Source organism: Podarcis cretensis (assembly GCF_951804945.1).
Source record: "Podarcis cretensis genome assembly, chromosome: 13".
Taxonomy (NCBI): domain Eukaryota; kingdom Metazoa; phylum Chordata; class Lepidosauria; order Squamata; family Lacertidae; genus Podarcis; species Podarcis cretensis.
In genome coordinates, this window is record NC_137182.1 from 36,347,396 (window position 1) to 36,365,066 (window position 17,671).

At 47.8% G+C, this 17,671-nt stretch overlaps 1 protein-coding gene across 3 annotated transcripts; it reads left to right on the top strand.

Moving 5' to 3' along the window:
- The first annotated feature begins 1,313 nt into the window (after positions 1-1,313).
- On the top strand, positions 1,314-16,570 carry ATXN2L (ataxin 2 like). 3 transcript variants are annotated; one of them, XM_079951432.1, is made up of 23 exons: positions 1,314-2,384; positions 3,712-3,748; positions 4,637-4,693; positions 5,383-5,454; positions 7,415-7,565; positions 7,671-7,795; positions 7,931-8,022; positions 9,433-9,633; positions 9,908-10,083; positions 10,431-10,535; positions 10,643-10,840; positions 11,086-11,175; positions 11,433-11,497; positions 11,598-11,869; positions 11,959-12,028; positions 12,516-12,710; positions 12,796-12,868; positions 12,992-13,179; positions 13,265-13,394; positions 13,493-13,614; positions 14,453-14,662; positions 15,744-15,924; positions 16,121-16,570. In XM_079951432.1, exons 1-23 carry the CDS (start codon positions 2,128-2,130, stop codon positions 16,168-16,170), a joined length of 3,117 nt encoding a protein of 1,038 aa, XP_079807558.1. In that variant the 5' UTR covers positions 1,314-2,127; the 3' UTR covers positions 16,171-16,570. The 3 variants fall into 3 exon arrangements, with proteins under 3 accessions (XP_079807558.1, XP_079807559.1, XP_079807560.1); XM_079951433.1 differs by having other exon boundaries at positions 1,561-2,384; positions 11,604-11,869; XM_079951434.1 differs by having other exon boundaries at positions 1,565-2,384; positions 12,516-12,659.
- The last annotated feature ends 1,101 nt before the right edge of the window (positions 16,571-17,671 follow it).

The window sequence follows — 17,671 nt, forward strand, 5'->3', positions numbered from 1 at the left end:
TCCTGCGGGTGAGGGGAGCACCCTGTTGCAACAGATCAATAAAGATCAAGCTTACCAGCTGCTTTGCTTCTCAATATTCTCTGCTTGGCCTCTATTATTCTCTCCTACCAATAGGGAACCTATGTAAGGACTCTGTGTGGGCTCTTGGATACCCCCATAAGGGAAAAGGGCAATTTTTGTTTACAACACTTTATCCCAGACATTTCCCATGAGGGAAGGTGTCCCTACCAGGAAAAAAAAAGGCTAACCACTTCAGATTTGAACCATATCCTATAGCCCCATGGAGTGCATATTTAATCATATGTCACTATATCTGTAAGCCGCATTGAGTCCCTGTCAGGAAAAAAGACGGGGTAAAAATATTTATTATTGTTGTTATTTCTTTTCTCTATTGTTGTTGTTGTTGTTTCCAGCCCTGGTTCCTTTCTGTTGAAAATAATAAAGTATCTGTGTTTATTGAAAAATCGCTTAAAATCATAACGAAAAAAGGAGAAAAGAATAAGCTTTCTGAAGAAGCATCTCTCAGCCACGGTTGACAGCTTGGGGGTGACGCTGCCTAGGAGGTCACGGAGGCCAAGGCCATACTGGAACCCACGTGACATTGAGGGATTGGGGGTCATTTGGGGTCACCCGTCTTCTAACGAATCCGGGACTTTCTGTCTCAGCAGGAGGCCCCGCCCATTGCCCATGCGCTTCGTCGGGTGCGCGGCGGAAGAGCCTTTTGCTCTTGTACGTAAGCAGCGAACATGCGCAACGGCTCCTCTTCCTTCGGCACATGCGCATAACGAACTTTTGGAAGCAAGGCAGGCACAAGTCTTTGTTTCCTCTTACGCATGTGCAGTAAGCCATAAACCATTACCGGACGCCTCCCCGCCTCCCTCGAAGGATCCGCCGGGAACCCAAGCACCCACTCTCTCTGTTTCCCGATTGACTGTGACGCGGGGGTGGGGCCGTGAGCGCGCCGCTGGTCACTCGACAGCACCTGTACGGCAGGCACGGAACGTGCGCAGCAGGAGGGAGCGCGCCTGGCGCATGCGCAGAGCGAAACCCCGCCCTCCACCAGGGACTCATTGTGCAGCAACCGGATTGACTCCTTCTCGTCCGCGCGGGCCAGCGGGATCCGTACTTCCCTGCCCCCCCACCCAAACCTCACAAGCCAGTGCGCTCCCGATACGAAACAGAAAACTGCGGCCGGCGGAGTGGGGTTTGAGACCGCTCGTGTCGGGGCCCTCAACGCCAACATCACCACTTCCCCACCCCCCGCCTCCTCCTCCTCTCTCTCTCTCTGCGCGCGCTCACTTTTCTTCCAGGCTCCTTCCTTCCCCCCCAGCCCCGCTCTTCCCCCTCCGCCTAGGCTGGGAGATTCGCCTCGCGTCCTTTACGCTCCGAAGCGCTGCCTCTCGATTGGCTCGAGCGCTCGGGACTTTTAACTTCTTTCCTTCGCCGCCTCGTCCTCGTCCTCCTCCTCGCCCCCCGCCCCTTCCCGTTGGATGCGCGAGACCGCGAAAGGGCTAGGCAGCCAATAAGAGCGCGCGCCTCCTGAGGGACTCGTTTCGGCCACGGCGAGGAAGGACCTCTCTCCGCCCCATTTTGTTCGCTGCGGCGCGCGCAGGGCAAGCGGGCAGGCCGGCCACACGCACAAGGCGACGCGGAGCGCGCGCGCGCGGAGCGGGAGGCGGTTTTTATTCTGCCCCTCTCCCTCGCTGTCGTTTGTTTGTGCGTGTCTCTCTTTCTCCCCCCTCCCCCTTTCCGCGACCGCAGGCCTCCCTGCCTGCCCGTTTCCCCTTCCGGGCCAGCAACAGGAGCGCGCGGCGGAGGCGGCTTAGTTGTGAGGCGGCCGCAGGCCCTCCCTCCCTCCCTCGCCTCAGCCGGTGGACCGGTTTGTGTCCTTTTTCTTCACCCGCCCCAATCTTTCCCCCCTTTCCTTTTCCCCTCGTCAGGCTGCGCCAAAGCGGCGCCCTGAGAAGCGCGTGCGCGCTTGCCGTGGAGGGAGGGGGCCCTTTGACTCTCGGCTTCCTCGCCGACGCCGCCTCTCTCGCCCAACGGCCTCGCGCGAGCGCGTGCTCTGACAGGGGGGTTGAGCCTGCGGCGTCCGGCCCTTTTTCGCCGCCGCCAAGCGCCACCGCCATGTTGAAGCAGCCGCTCCCGCCGCCCTCTCCTCAACCTGGCTCTCCCGCCTCGGCTCCCCCGCCGCCCACCACGCCGACGCCGCCTCCCCCGGCCACCGCGGTAGCCGCCGCCGCCGCCGCCTCGCGCAAGGCCAACCCGACCCCCGTCAGCCCCAACGGCAGCCTCAGCCCCGGGGCTACGGGAGGAGCCAGAGCAGCGACGGTGGCGCCCCCCGGTAGCGGAGGGGGAGGCCCCCCGGGAGGAAGCGGCACAAGGTACGTTGACCGAGAAACGAAAACCAACTTTACATCCGGGGAAGGGTGGGGTGGGGGGGGGGGAGAGACGGGGCGGAGGGGAGAGAAATAAGGAACTGCGCGCGCTCCCGCTCCCAAGGGTTGAAAGGAGGACTTGGGCCGGCGCGGGGAGCGTGTGTGGCTCCGATAAGCGAAGCCTAAGTCCTGAGCCACAGATTCGACGTTGCATTGCCCAATGTGCGCCCTTTGCTAAAATGATGCGGGGGCGCATCATTCCAGTTGGCCTGTGTGGTTAAAAAAAGGGTCGTAATTGTTTCTTAGGGATGATACTATAGGTATTTTTCCTTGTGGGGGTGGAAGAGGAGGTGTGAGGGACCTCATACTCTTGAATTGGAGCACTTTCGTAGGGGTTGGGAGTTGATTTGGTGGGATTTAATTTATGAGTAGGCATGGGTGGGATTTGGTTGAAGCACCACATGCAAACCATGTGCACTCAGGAGTAAGTCCCTTGATCCCAATGCAACAGGCTCCTTATTAAGTGTGCTATGGTGGTTTGCACTTACTTTGCACCCTTATTTAGTTAGGTCATTTCTTTTTTATTAGCCGTAAACCACTTCTATGGATGAGTAGTGGACATTGGCAAAAAAGGCTTTGTTGAGATAGTCATCAGGCTGGCTTTTTCCTTCTTTATGTTCAGTCATGTTATTCAAGACAGTGTCTATATTTGCAGTAATAACAAACAGGAGTACCTCTGGTATGAGGAAGATGAGGGCTAGAAAACCACAAACCATTGGTCATAACATCATTTTTGAAAAACTGAACAAGTTATATGGCTGTTTTCCTGCTTTTCATATTTTGGTTCTTATCTCAAGAGCAGGGCATCATACAGCACAGATTCTCTTTACCATATAGTTATCACTGTTGCTATTATTTCAACTACCATGAAATATTTGGGCTAAAAAAGTTTGGATGTATGAGGTAGAGCTGCAGGGAACCCTTTTCCGCACAAGGATTGTGTCAGGCTTCTTGACTATATAGGCAGGGGAAGGATTTTTGGGGGAGTATATACTTCCATCCCATTGGTGTGTAATCTTTTACTTGTCAGCTGAGAGTAATTTTTCTTATAATATGCACACCACCAGTTTTTCTGAAGGGATTTTGTTAGCTAATGCGAAAGTCCTTATTTCCTTCTCTTTATCAAAATATTGGTTTCTTACTAGTGTATCATAAAACAATTTTATAATGATCTGATGCATCAAAGGTGGCCTGTTGATCTGAACACTGTTTATATTTGGTGGGGTTCACATCACTTTCCTGTGAGTTACCCTTGTGCCTGATTCATTTTCAGGGGCCAGAGCACAGGCAAAGGACCTCCGCAGTCTCCCGTAAGTACTAGGAGCTAAGCCTTCCAGGGCCATAAGACAATTGTTGTACTTTGGGATTCCTGATTTATGTGATTTGGGTAACTACTAGATGACATCTGAGCCCAAAGTAGCTGTGCTGTATTAGTTGTTGGGATGTCTGAATGAATGTTTCTCCAGGCCGAAATTTCTGTGACTAAAAAGGCATCCCAAAAACAAGATTTGAGAGTCTTCCTATATGGCCAAAAAAAGGGGGGGACCTCTTCCATTAGTTATAGCTTCTTCTGCATGATACCTTTTTCTAAGAGTCTTAAACTTTCACAGATAAGAACAATTTCATGTAGTGAGAACTTGAGGTCAGTTGGCATATTGCAGGCTGGGTTTCCTGTAGTGTTTTAGAGCACTATTATTTTGCATTTAGGTGCAAAGGAGGCCAACTCATAACTGGTTACTACTGGAAGATCTCTGCTCTTTTCGGAGTTTTCAATTTCACTAGGGACACTACAGTTATGTCAGTGGGAGGCACAAAAACTGAAATGTGACACCAAATAAACCATGTGGTTTGTGTCTGGGGCCCACAGCAGTATTTGAGCACTCCCTACCTGGCAGGAAATTTCTGATACAATTGGTCTTTTCTACTTCATGCTCTCTGACCAAAGTGGATATGGGGCACCATTATCTTACGATTCCCCAGTTCCCGGCTTAAGGTCCTAAAACTAGCTTGAGCTTATGAAGGAAGCAGGTGATTCAATAGTTATTTAACCCTAAGGTTACCATTGTTAAATTAACCATTTATCATTCCTGAAGCTGCATACCTAATACTTGGAAGTGCCAGAGTAGTGACAGAGGGCAATATAGCATTATAAACTTTCTAATAAACCTTGTCTGTCTTTCCTCTCTATCTATTACCAGGTTTTTGAGGGTGTCTATAACAATTCCCGAATGCTGCACTTCCTCACAGCAGTTGTGGTGAGTCTCCAAGAGAGAAGTTAGGAGGGTGTAGGATTTGAAGTGTCAGTATGTTGGTGGATGGTTCTGCAGTAAAGGGTATTCTTGTGGCAATTCCCCCCAGTCCCATCACTTGGTTTGGTGAGCCTTGCAGTATAAGCACCTTACTTACTGTTTGTTGCACCTTTCTGTTCACATTGTGTGCTACCTATTCATTCCTTTCCCAGTGGTCTTACTTAGGTTTGTTTCCAGATGGTTTTGTGAATATGAGACATGGTCACTGTAAGAACAGGACGCTAGAGAGGAGCATGAGACTCTTAATTTCAGGGTTGTGGATTTGAGCCCCACATTGGGCAGAAGATTCCTCAATTGCAAGGGGTTGGACTAGATGACCCTTGGGGGTCCCTTCCAACACTACAATTCTATGATCTTTTACCTGAAGCCACATGCAGATTGTGGTGATTGCTGTTAGCCCTGATATGATTGATATTGGTGACACAGTCCAAATTATTGGTTCTAGTAACATTCCCCCCCTCAAAAATGAAAAGAAAAGGGAACGCTAATAGATATATTTTCTTCCTCTTCCTTTTGGTGGCATAGTTCTTGGAAAACGTTGTTGATTGGATTGAGTTAGAGGGGCTTCAGTTTATAACTTGAAATGTCATTCACTCTTTCTTAGTGTTATTTCTGCCTTCTTTTTCTCTTGACAGGGGTCCACATGTGATGTGAAGGTGAAAAATGGAAACACATTTGAGGGGATTTTTAAAACCTTGAGCTCCAAGGTGAGTGCTTGGTTTGGCTTTCCTAGAGTGTTTGAAAGTAGGTTCGAGTATTAAAAGGATTTTTCTCTGCTGTCTTTGTATTAGAACAAGTAGGGCCTCATCACCAATGGTCTCAATGCATCTGTGGTATGCACATTTCAGCAAGTTAGCATTAAAGTCGAGGTCCCTCCTTTAATTTTTCTTACGTGTAACATGGCTGTTACTTCACTGGCGATAGCATGACACTTTCTTCACTTTTGGCCACATTGTTCTGCATTTGCGATACTGTGTATCATTCTGGTTGTCTCACCTCTAAAAGGGTCTTGTAGAGTTGGGACAGGTTCTGAAAATGATAAGGGGATGGAGCAGCTATGAGGCAAGGTTACAGAGTTAGGGAGTTTTAGTTTAGAGAAAAGGCGAGTAAGCAGTGATGTGATAGTTTACAAAATTATGCATGGGACAGAGAAAGTGGATAGAGAGAAGTTTTTCTCCCACTCTCCTAACACGAGATTCACGGGCACCCCTCTAACTTGAGAGGCCTTAAAGCATGATTAGACAGATTCATGGGCGATAAGGCTATGTACTACCTCCATTGTTGAGGCATCATCATCAATACCAGTTGCTGGGAATGGCAGGTGGACAGCGTTGTGCTGGTGTCTAGGTTGTGGCCTTCTGAGAGGCATCCGGTTGGCCACAGGATGCTTGGTTAGATGGGCAAGTGACCTAGATCCAGCAGACTTTTCTTACGTTCTTTTCTTTTGGAAAAAAATATGCAACCACTCGAAGCAAGTCAATGGGGACCATGAAGCTTATTTGCTTTGAGACTTGCTTTAGCAGGGTTTTGGGTTTTTTTTTAAATCACACTAAATAAGAGCTGATCTAGAAAGAGAAGGGTTTTTTTCTTTTTGCTGCTACCTTTTTTGAGTGTGCCATGTGTGGACACATTAGTGCCAGATGTTAGCTGCATTAAAATCATTGGTTTTTCTGTTGATTTTTGTGGACAGCTCTTCTGTTCCTGGGGACATTTCAAAATATAAACATGGTGTGAAACAAGATGTGCCTTTTCTCTACCGTACATTTGTTTTGGCAGCAAGTGAAGGTGTATCTCTTTCATAATCTTTTAGAGTTACAATGGATGAAGTCATTTTTAAGTCTTTTATAAGGATTGGTTTTAATTGATTATATTTTGTATTTTATGTACATCACTTGTGATTGTGCTGAAAAGTAGTATAAACATTTATTGGTAAAAGAAATGGCATCACGTATGCAGACAATGAGAAGCACGCTCTACCTATTTTCTGCTTGTGCTGTTCCTTTCTCATTTTCCAGCTACAGTGGTGCCTCGCAAGACGATATTAATTCGTTCCACGAGTTGCTTCGTCTTGCGATTTTTTCGTCTCGCGGAGCGCGGATTCCCCGGGTATTAACGGCTTTAAGAAAAAGGAAGCAAACTCGCAAGACGTTTTCGTCTTGCGAAGCAATCCCATAGGGAAATTCATCTTGCGAAGCACCTCGAAAAACGGAAAACCCTTTTGTCTAGCGAGTTTTTTGTCTTGCGAGGCATTCGTCTTGCGGGGCACCACTGTACCTCATTTCTTTTTCCCATCTGGCTTCCTGAGCAGCCCTCACTGGGCTGTTCCCCCGTAGGAATTTTTCTGAAGACTTTTAAAATTATTGAATCTTTAAGGTACCCCTAAGTCTGCAGATACCTCCCGCTTGAGTGTTACTGTTTTGGCTACATAAGTATGGACACACTCATCTAAAGATCAGAAATAGAATATAAGATAAAATCCTGTGTGTGTCACCCCTCACAAAAAGGCCTAGCACCTTGTTGTTTGAGAATGCAAGGATGGGGCCTGATATTAGATAGTTTTCAGTGGGCCACTTGATGTCATGAAATACGGGTATTCTTTCAGTTTCAGCTAGCTCTATGTGGGTAGGGATGTGTGATAATATATGTTAACAGGGATTGTGTTTGCAGTTCGAGCTTGCTGTGGATGCTGTGCACAGGATGGTACCTGACCAGGCAGTAGGGCCCAGGAGAGAGGATATTGTGGACACCATGATTTTCAAACCTACCGATGTCATGTTGGTTCACTTCCACAATGTTGACTTCAACTATGCCACCAAAGGTAATACAGCCTCAAGACAGCAGGGTTGAGGTCTGGTGTGTGACCAGGGGGTGGGAGAGCTTTGATCTTTTCCAATATGACCTTTGCCTCTGCTCTGTGTCCTAGATAAGTTCACAGATTCTGCCATCGCCATGAATTCCAAGGTGAATGGGGAGCATAAAGAGAAGGTGCTACAGCGCTGGGAAGGAGGAGACAGCAACAGTGATGATTATGACTTGGATTCTGACATGGCAAGTGTTCTGATCTGGGTGAAGCAGCAAAAGACGAATGCTTGGGGCTGGTGCTGTGGGTCTGATGCCTTGCTAAGCTGTTCTTTTGACAAACGTACCTCACTGTTTAAATGATTGCTTTGTCTTTCATTTTAGTCTAATGGCTGGGACCCAAATGAGATGTTCAAGTTCAACGAAGAAAATTATGGTATAAAAACCACCTATGATAGCAGCCTCTCCTCTTATACGTGAGTTAACACTTTTCAGTCATTTCTGTACTGAGGGGTACGGGGAGGAAGGATTTGAAGCAATATATCAGGGTTGTCAGTGTATCCTCCAGATGCTGGATTACAGCTCCCAGCATTCCTAACTATTAGTCATGCTGCCTGAGGCTGATAGGAGCCAGAGTCAAGCAAAATCTGCAGGGTGCACAAAGGCTGCCCCTGCAGGACATGATGTAGATGGTATGGCTATTTAGGATAAATCTGGAGGCCCTAGACTAAAGAGTGGAGCTCCAGTGCAGGGGGGGTCCCAGGTTAGTCAGTTGTCTATTTAGCCCCCGAGAGTGAGTAATTATTGTCAGCCCCTACAAGTCATTGACCAACTGGTGAAAAGTAACAGGCAAAAGAGCAGTGGACTGAGTGCTGACCTTTCGGAACCCTGAAACGGACTTGGCTACCAGACCTGTGTTTGTCTTTCTCATTCACACCCACACCCCTACACCTTACTCATCAATAGTTATTGGTGGCTTTCTGGAGAAACCAAGAAACCTGAGCATCAGTCAAAAGCAATGAAGGATTAATGAGGTTGGGTTTTTTGTTTTATTTTGCTAGGCAGGGTTAAACTCTCAGGAGATGATCTCAAGCTTAAATGTGGCAAATGTTGTTAACCCACCCTGGAGTGATGGAGCGGGCTGGAATTTACTGTATTTATTGCTTAGAAGCTGTAGAACGTTTGGTCTTGTGAGGGTAGAGTACCATGATGCAAATGAAGCCAGGGCTTGTATGTAAGGTTTAATTACTTTGGGATATCTGCACCTGCATTTGCATGGGTATGTAGCTTGAATACCAAGCATACCAGATGTCCAGGGTTCTCCTGCCCTAAAATCTACTGTACAGATATACCAGGCTCTCCTAATGCTCACATCTTTCCGCCCCCCAAAAAACCCAGTTTGTGGGTGGCTTTTATTTTTCCATCAATCCACAGTCTGCTAGCGTGTTCTAAAAATGTAATGTGTTGCTTGGAACTTTGCCACCCTGACCTCTAAAATTCTTAAATGTTCAAAGTTTGTAAAGTTAATCTTTCTTGCTTATGCTGCTACATTTTCATTTTCAGCCCTTGACATTCACTGTTCATACACTGTAATAAAGAAAGCTTTTTTCTTCTTCAGTTAGAATTAATTTCCACGTGCATGTTTGTGGGAAATCGATGTTGATGAAAGTTTGGTTACAGTAGAATCTGAAGCTCTCAATCCCTTCATAGGCCAGACAAAGGAATTGAACTGCTGGAATATATTTCTCCAAAGTGGAGCTTGGGAAAAGTGTTGGGTGGTTCTGTTCCTTTGAGGGCAACAGGCTTGTGTCTATGTGTGATTGGTAGAGCGTGTTTGTTTTGTCTCCTTGCTTATTCTTCTTCACTGTACCATCTGTGCATGGTAGTGTCCCTCTTGAAAAGGATAACTCAGAGGAATTCCGGCAGCGAGAAGCAAGGGCTGCCCAGCTGGCTCGGGAGATTGAATCGAGCCCACAATACCGACTGCGCATTGCTATGGAAAATGATGATGGACGCACAGAAGAGGAGAAGCACAGCTCTGTGCAAAGACAAGTGTCGGGAAGGGACAGCCCCAGTCTGGCATCCAGGTGAGAAGTGTGAGAATTATAGGCTGGTTTTGACCCAGCAGCAAAATCCCTTAATTGACATAAGGCAAGTTGGGTTTCCACTGCATCTCTTGGGAGGAAAGAACAATGTTGACATACACTTTTAAAGGTTGGTACCTGAGAACTTGCTCATCTCATATACAGGGGGGCTGCCAGCCTACTTGCCTTGAAGGCATCTTGTCCATTTTCCCTTCTTGCTTTCACTCCAAACAAGGTACCAGGAATTATGCTACCACAATATTTTCTTTCCTTGTAGAGAGGGCAAGTACATACCCCTTCCCCAGCGTGTCAGAGAAGGCTCAAGAGGAGGTGTACGCTGCAGCAGTTCTCGGGGTGGGAGGCCAGGTATGGGGTCTTTACCACCCCGTGGAAGTGCACACCACTCAGAAGGCAACACTGGCTCCATTCCAGAGCAGCGAGGCATCAATGGAGGTGAGGCTTACTTTCCCAAGCGTAGAATGTGGAAATTTGAATAGATTGGTGCAGTTACTTCTAGAGGATTTAAATGTCTGTTGAATTAGTTGATTGAGCTCTCACAGGTGGCTGTGGAATTTCCTCCCCATCTATGTTGGTTTTCGGGGCAGGGGGAGGGAATTATATTCAGTGTTCTTTTAATTTTTGGGCATGACTTTCCCTTTGAGACACCCATGATGGTGTTAGGTTGCGATAAATACTGGAATTTCTCCCACTTTCCAGCAGTAGAAAATTGAAGATAGCAAAGGACCACTTGGTGTGTCTGCGTGGCCTCTTCATCTGCTTCTGTGGTTCCCTTCTTCTAGGTCCATCCAGAATGTCTCCAAAGTCTCAGCGACCCATCCGAGGAGCTAAGAGCATGTCTTCCCCTTCCAGTCGACCCATGGAAGTCTCACCTGCAACTTCTTCAGGTAGAGCGGGCAGTGGAATTAAAGTGGAATTTCCCCATGACCCTCAGTAACCACCTGTGCTGGGTGTGATGTTGCTTGCATCTAATAACTTTGCTTTTCTTACACAGTGGGTCGCCTCTATGCTCCACGTTCTCCTAAGTCTGCCTCAACTGTGCCAGTCTCTTCCCAGGATCCCCCAGTGGGATCAACAGTTCCTGCTGCTCCTGCATCACCCTCTGAATTGAGGCCTACTATGGAGTCTAGTGCTTCCCCAACCCCGCCTTCACCCAAGGTTCCAGTATCTGCCCCTGTAGCTGCTGTTGAGGGTAAGGAATCACACTGGAGGTGAAGCTAGTCTGGTCCATTCCTAGCACAGAATGGACCTAGGCATCTTTTCTCCTAATGAATTAGATAGTTTATCAAATCTCTCGAGAATTTGATCAACTAAGACAAAAGATGAAGCCAGGCTCCTCACCTTAAGAAAATGAGCAGGAGTAGATGCTGAAGATTCTTACATAGAGGACACTTCTCACTTTAAGGCTCACTTCTGGATTCTCTGTTCCATTCCTAGTTAAAGAGGTGCCTAACTCTGCCACCAAAGAACCCAGCAGGACCTTGGAGGTTATGGGCCCCTCAGATCTGGTCAAACAGGCAAGCAAAGGTTTGTGTCTTCTGAACTTTTTGGGTTCTCTGCTCACTTCTCTTTTGAAACCTTGGGTTCTGTTGAGTGAATTCTGCAGGTGATTTATATTTTCTACTTTTAATATAAAAAAAACTACAAATATTAGTAAGAAAATATCTGGCATTCATGCAACAGTTCCTGAACAGTGGCTAATTCCACAAATACTTTTCAAGGTTTTGGGATTGGAGTTCTAAATCCTTTGTTACGTAATTGCTTTGACACTTACCCTGCTTTAGGTCTCCAAAATGAGCAGAAGAGAAATCAGCTGGAGGAGCTACGGAAATTTGGGGCCCAGTTTAAGGTGAGAATGTTCTCCTTTTCTCCCATCAAATGTACTTTGTGGGGCAGAGCATTAATGTGTTTCTGGCACCGTTGCTTACTCCATGTCTACTTTCTCCAAGCTGCAGCCCAGCCCCTCCCCAGAGGCCACACTGGATTTCCGGACCAAGGAGCCTCTTGAAGGAAAGGTGAAGGACAAGCCCCCGGAGGCCTTGGTTGGAGCAGGGGGCACATGTGAGGTACCTGATGAATCCCCCAAGCCCAACTTAGAGCTGTCTGAAAGCAGCAACAAGGAGGAAAAAGGGCCCTGTGAAGGCATGGAGCGCCAGACCCAGACTGCTAGTCCTCTAGGCAAAGGTGACGCAGATGACAAGGAGGATGGTCCTGTCTCAGAGTGAGTTAGTGCTGGTAACCACAGCAGATGCGTTTTTGCTCTACATTTCTTGTGGACTTCTTTGTAATTTCTGTTGTACTTTTCTCCAGGCAGGTGAAGAAGTCTACCCTGAACCCAAATGCAAAGGAGTTCAATCCTTCAAAGACTCTCCTGTCTGTGGTGTGTAATCTGGGGAACTAGCTCTGTGGTTAGTGTGCTTGCATGGGAGGGGGGAGGGTGTGTATCTGTGTGCTGCAGTAGAAATGGTCATACGGTGTCAGCTTAGGTCAATATCCTATAGGCTCCAGCAGCTACCAGGAGATGATTGTCAGTAGATGGGTAAGGCTTTTTTACTCCCAGTTGTTTAACAATAGCAGCAGCAGCAGCAGCAGCAGCAGCAGCAAAATGGTCCCTCCATTATAGCTCTGAAATGAAAGAGAACTTGGAGCTCCATTGACTTCTGGACCACAAAACCAATTTCCAAGTTCAGAATTCCAAGTGTATGGCTTCCGCACTAGGCTCTGGTTAGAGGATATTAGATGAGTTCTTTACCCCCTCAAAAGTGACTTGTTTCTGAAGTCTTCACACCCTTGCTCTACATTCTGTTAGTTTCTCTGTGTTCATAGGTGCTTATTTAATCTCTGATTACTTCCTCCTATCTGTACAGAACAAGTCAACGAGCACACCCACATCGCCAGGACCACGCACCCACTCTACACCCTCCATCCCAGTGATTACAGGGCAAAGTGGCATGTACAGCCCACAATACATCTCTTACATCCCACAGATCCATATGGGCCCAGCTGTGCAGGTGAGAAGGGGGTGGAATGATGTGTGGATGGTCCTGCCTTTGGATAGAAGGGTGAGCTGCATAATCATTGGTTCCTTTTGAAATTATTGCGGAGGCTAGTGTTAGAATTAATTGGCATGTCCCGTGTCTTTTGCAGGCACCCCAGATGTACCCTTACCCTGTTTCTAACTCTGTGCCTGGACAGCAGAGCAAATATAGAGGAGCTAAAGGTAAGAGGGTTAAAGATTAAGGAGCCATGGTGAATGTTGGCTGGAATGGATACCTGCTGTGCAGCTTTGGTGGGGTGTGCAGATTTGAACTGGCTTCCCTACATGAATTTTCTTTCTGCACAGGCTCTCTGCCCCCGCAGCGTTCAGACCAGCATCAGCCCACCTCAGCTCCTCCCATTATGCAGGCAGCGGCAGCCGCAGGGCCCCCTCTGATGGCTGCCACTCCGTATTCCTCATATATCTCCTACAACCCCCAGCAGTTCACAGGACAGCCAACTATGATGCAGCCCATGGCACACTACCCCTCGCAGGTGGGTATAATGTGTACTTCAATAGAGAAGCTAACTGTGCTGACCTTTGTGCCCCACACTATCTAATGCATGTTCTTCTCTCCAGCCTGTATTTGCCCCCATGCTGCAGAGCAACCCACGTATGATGACTTCTGGCAACCATCCCCAGGCCATTGTTTCATCGTCTACTCCCCAGTATCCCCAGGCAGAGCAACCTACGCCCCAGGCTCTTTATGGTGAGTTTGTACAGAGCCTGAAGACTTGTCTGTTCTGAGCTTCTCTTCCTCCCTCCCCCCTTGCATTGTTGACCACTGCTTGCTGCTTCTCTCCCCAGCCACAGTGCATCAGTCGTATCCCCACCATGCCACACAGCTGCATCCGCATCAGCCTCAACCAGCTACCACACCCACGGGCAACCAACAGCAAGCGCAACATGCCGCCCCCAGCCCTGTGCAGGTACTAGTGTGGGAGGCACTTGATGCTTGTTTGCTCTTGCGACTTGCACAGTTTGATTTTGTGTTAGAGATTAGTGCTGGGGTGACCCTTCAAGTTCCAGTCTGGAAATTCTAGGCTAGCTCAGAAAGAGGTAGTCCTACATTAGGAGTGAAGTTGTCACCATTTCTTGTCTCAGCTGAAGTCTTAGAGCTGCTGTGTGTGTGGAGTCCCAGGAATAGACTATCGCATCTTTACTTGCTAATTTATACCTTTGAGGGGACCAAGTCTTCTAGCACAGTGTGGTTTCTGTAAAAGCACCCGCATGTTTTAGGGACAGTATTCAGCAACTTGAGGATGAACAGCTACTAACAGATAAACAGCATGGCGGGGACCCATAACTGTCTTGAGACTTTGCCAAACAGCCTTGGCTATCTTTCTTTCTTACACCCCTCCATTTAATCAGAATTAGTAAGCTTTAGGGGAGGGGGAATTAGTAAAACTGATTTTTACCAGAGAGTCTGCTTTTAGTGTTTGGAATATTGACTTATCTGGCCTTGCCTTAAGCGGCGAATCAGTTAAGAAAAGAATTAGCAAATGTAGAATCTTTCATCACATGCTCAAGGTTTTATTGTGGGAAGAGAAAATAGAATAGCAAGGGCAAATATACTTCAGGAAAGCGGAAAGCAACCCAGCACCCACTGTTCCACACATATTCTTAGGCACTCCCTTAGGCACTCCCTATCTCCATAGAATGCATAACATGGCAGTAGCAAAGAGGGGGGAAGAAAATATCTTGAAGGTAGGTGTGATGCATTACCCCTGGTACTTGAACTGTGGCTTTTGTATTCTCTTGCCATAGCACCAGGCTGGACAGCCACCTCATTTGGCCAGTGCCCAGCAGCAGCAGAACCTGTACCACACAGCCACACTGACAGCTACGCCACCCTCTATAACACCAGGGCCCAGTGCTCAGTCTCCACAGAGCAGTTTCCCCCAGCAAGCGGTCTACGCCATCCATGCCCACCAGCAGCTGCAGCACAGCTACGCCAACATGGCCCACGTCACCCAGGTGAGTGTGCTTGCCCCGGGAAGGGTGAGTCTAGCTTTGATTGTGTCAGGAACTCCCAAACTTCCATCAGCCTGAGGCTAGACCACTCCAAGAAATAAGCTTGCTCTCTGAACACCACTGTGCAACTTACACAAGGGACATAAAAGCGCCACCTTATCTTTGAAACCTACTAACCACTACACATCTCTACATGCTTCTAGCTTCCATCCAGAATGCAGCACACGATCTAGTGTGGCTATGTCATATGAAACTACCACACTTGTTCTCACTCATCTGATGCAGAATCACAACTTAAGGATTTATATCAGACATAAAACGGCCACCAAATGGAGTTCCTGTGCCTCTATTTTAGAAAAAGCGCTGATGAACACTCTATAATACCTAAGAGTGTATGGCGTGTTAGTGGGGAGAGGTGGTGCCTCTGGTGGGGAGCATGTTGTGCACCTTCTGGAGTAGTTTGTCCAACTTTGGTCGCCATCCTCCACTCAGTTCTCACCTGTGGCTCCTAGAAGCTGTCAGCATGCAGCAGTGGCTATATTGTGGGAACAGCTTCTTTGGTTGAGGGTAGCCGATGAGCCTCAAACTCTTGCTGAGTTAGGGACTTCCCCTTCGTGAAAAGACAGGCTCTGGCATATTTAGTGGATGAGACCAATAGTGCGTCCGATGGTCAAGAAGGCAGTTTCTGCATGTGCTGTAGAGAGAAGTGAGGCACAGATATGGCTCACCAACCTGGGAAGGTAGCCACCTAGGAGAAGGAAAATTCTGGTCCTAAAGCACTGCTGCCTTGTGGGATATTATTGTAAGAAGAAAAGGCTCAGGAGTAAACTCCTACACAAATCCGCAGTGGAGTCCCAAAGACAGTTGGATGGCTCCCAGAAACACACTCCATTGTCTCTTGAGACAGGGATGCCAATAGTACTTCAGCTACCGTATATCAGTTAAAATGAGTTGCCAAATAGATATGATCTTGCACTTTACGGATTTGGGCTTCTCTGCTAATTTTGTTGGTAAAGTGTGAAGTTATCCACTGCTTATTAAGGTACTGGGGTGTGGATTGAAATCACTTCTGCTTTCTCCACAGGCTCATGTCCAGACTGGAATTGCAGCTGCCCCACCACCTCATCCCGGAGCTCCACAGGTCATGCTGCTGCACCCCTCGCAGACCCACGGTGGGCCTCCACAGGGAGGTGTGCCCCAGAGTGGTGTGCCCACCCTCTCAGCCTCCACACCCTCCCACTACACTTATATAGGGCACCACCAAGGTAAGTCAAACTAGGAAGCTGAGGAAAGGAGGGAGGGAACTGAATGGAACAGACTGTCATCTATACTGACTTCCTGGGACATATGATTTCTAGGGTTTTATAGGTTGTGTCATTTGCGATAGGGGTGGGGTTGAGGGTTGGTAGTTCTGGACTTTGTATCTTTGTGATCCTCACTACCTCTTTCTTTTCTTTCCAGTTCAATCTCATCCCTCCCAGCAGCTTCCATTCCACCCCCCTGGAAACTGATGTCCACGCTTCTCCCTGTGACCTGAGACCCTAGCCAGCCTTGGCTCTGTTGCTGGCCCCAAGCCTGGGCCAGCCCTCATGCCCATGGCAGAGGCCCCTGGAGGGGCGCAGTCTGGCCCGGTCCAGCCCCCCCTCGCCAAGCACCTTCCTTTCCGTTGGTTTAGTGAAGCCCACATGGGGCGCTGTCAGCCAGCGGGACGGAGAACGGCCCCTTCCCCTTGCCTGGAGAAGGGCAGGGTTTCTTTTCTGTTATTTATGACTCCATTCGGGCTCTTAGAGCAAATGCCACTTTCCCACATTAACTTGACAAGGACATGACCAGATGGACAAACCTTGACTTTTTATTAAGTAAAAATATTTAAAAAGTAAAAAAAAACCAATAAAATTTTAAACTAACTAATGTTGGGCTTTGGGGTTGACTGTGTGGGGAGGGCCAATTTCTAACAAGTAACCCTTGTTCACGGTTCTACAGAATTGGGGTGGTTGCAGCGGCTTTGATCTCCCCAGAGTTTTAGCTTCTCTAGCAAGGAGGAGCGATTGAGACTCCTTCATCCACTTCAGAGGCTCCAGTGCTCTGCTCATTCCCTGCTGCTGCTGCTGCTGAAATGACTAATCAGCAGTGACAAGTAATTGGGGTGGCAGTGTAATGCAGAGCCTAAAGCAGTGGTTCTTAGTGGAAGGACCACTAATGTAAAAAACTATACATCATGGTCTAGCAGTGTTTTTTATCTGAATAATAAAATTTTAATTACTGCTTTTATTGAAATCAGCACATAAAGTCTGAAAGAACGGGAGGCTGGACAGTAGTGTTGTGGGCCCTTAGCAGAAAATGTTATACGAGATTGGGATGCTACTCCCTCCCACAGGCTTGGTGGGTGACATTTTTTGAGAAGAGTTGCAGAAATGAAGTATGTGTGGCTGGTGTTGCTATTTTTTAAACAAGCTACGGAGACCATAAGCAGCTAAATGCCAGGCTTTATACTTCAGCCATTCAGTGCCTGGGACTGTTAAATTTCATGAGCTGGGCCGTGGTCTTTCTTGAGCTGCTCCAGGACTTTGCCTTGCAGTGGACTCTTACTATTATCTGGGAGTCTGCTTAAATGTCAAGAGTTTGATTTGAGCTGTGTCATGATCAATGAGAAATGAGAGCCTGGGCTGCTTGTTTAATGGGCGTCAAAAGTCTGGTGGGAGCGAGGCATGCAGATGGGTTGTCTCCCCAGGTTCAGGCAGGCTGTGATACAGCTTACATACCAGCAGTATGTTCTGCCCTAGCTCCTCCTCTTTCCTCACCCAGGTGAGAGCAGCTGTACCTTGCCCATGGATTGTTGATACATGGAAGCTCTAGATGGTAGCCTTAACTGGGTTCTACAGCTGGAATGTGAGAGCCTGTAGATTTAGAGCAGTTAGGGGTGCCCATACAGATAATGGACACTAATTTTCATCTGCTCTGGCCAGCACAAGGAATGGTGGGAATTGCAATCCAGCAGCATTGGGATAATCA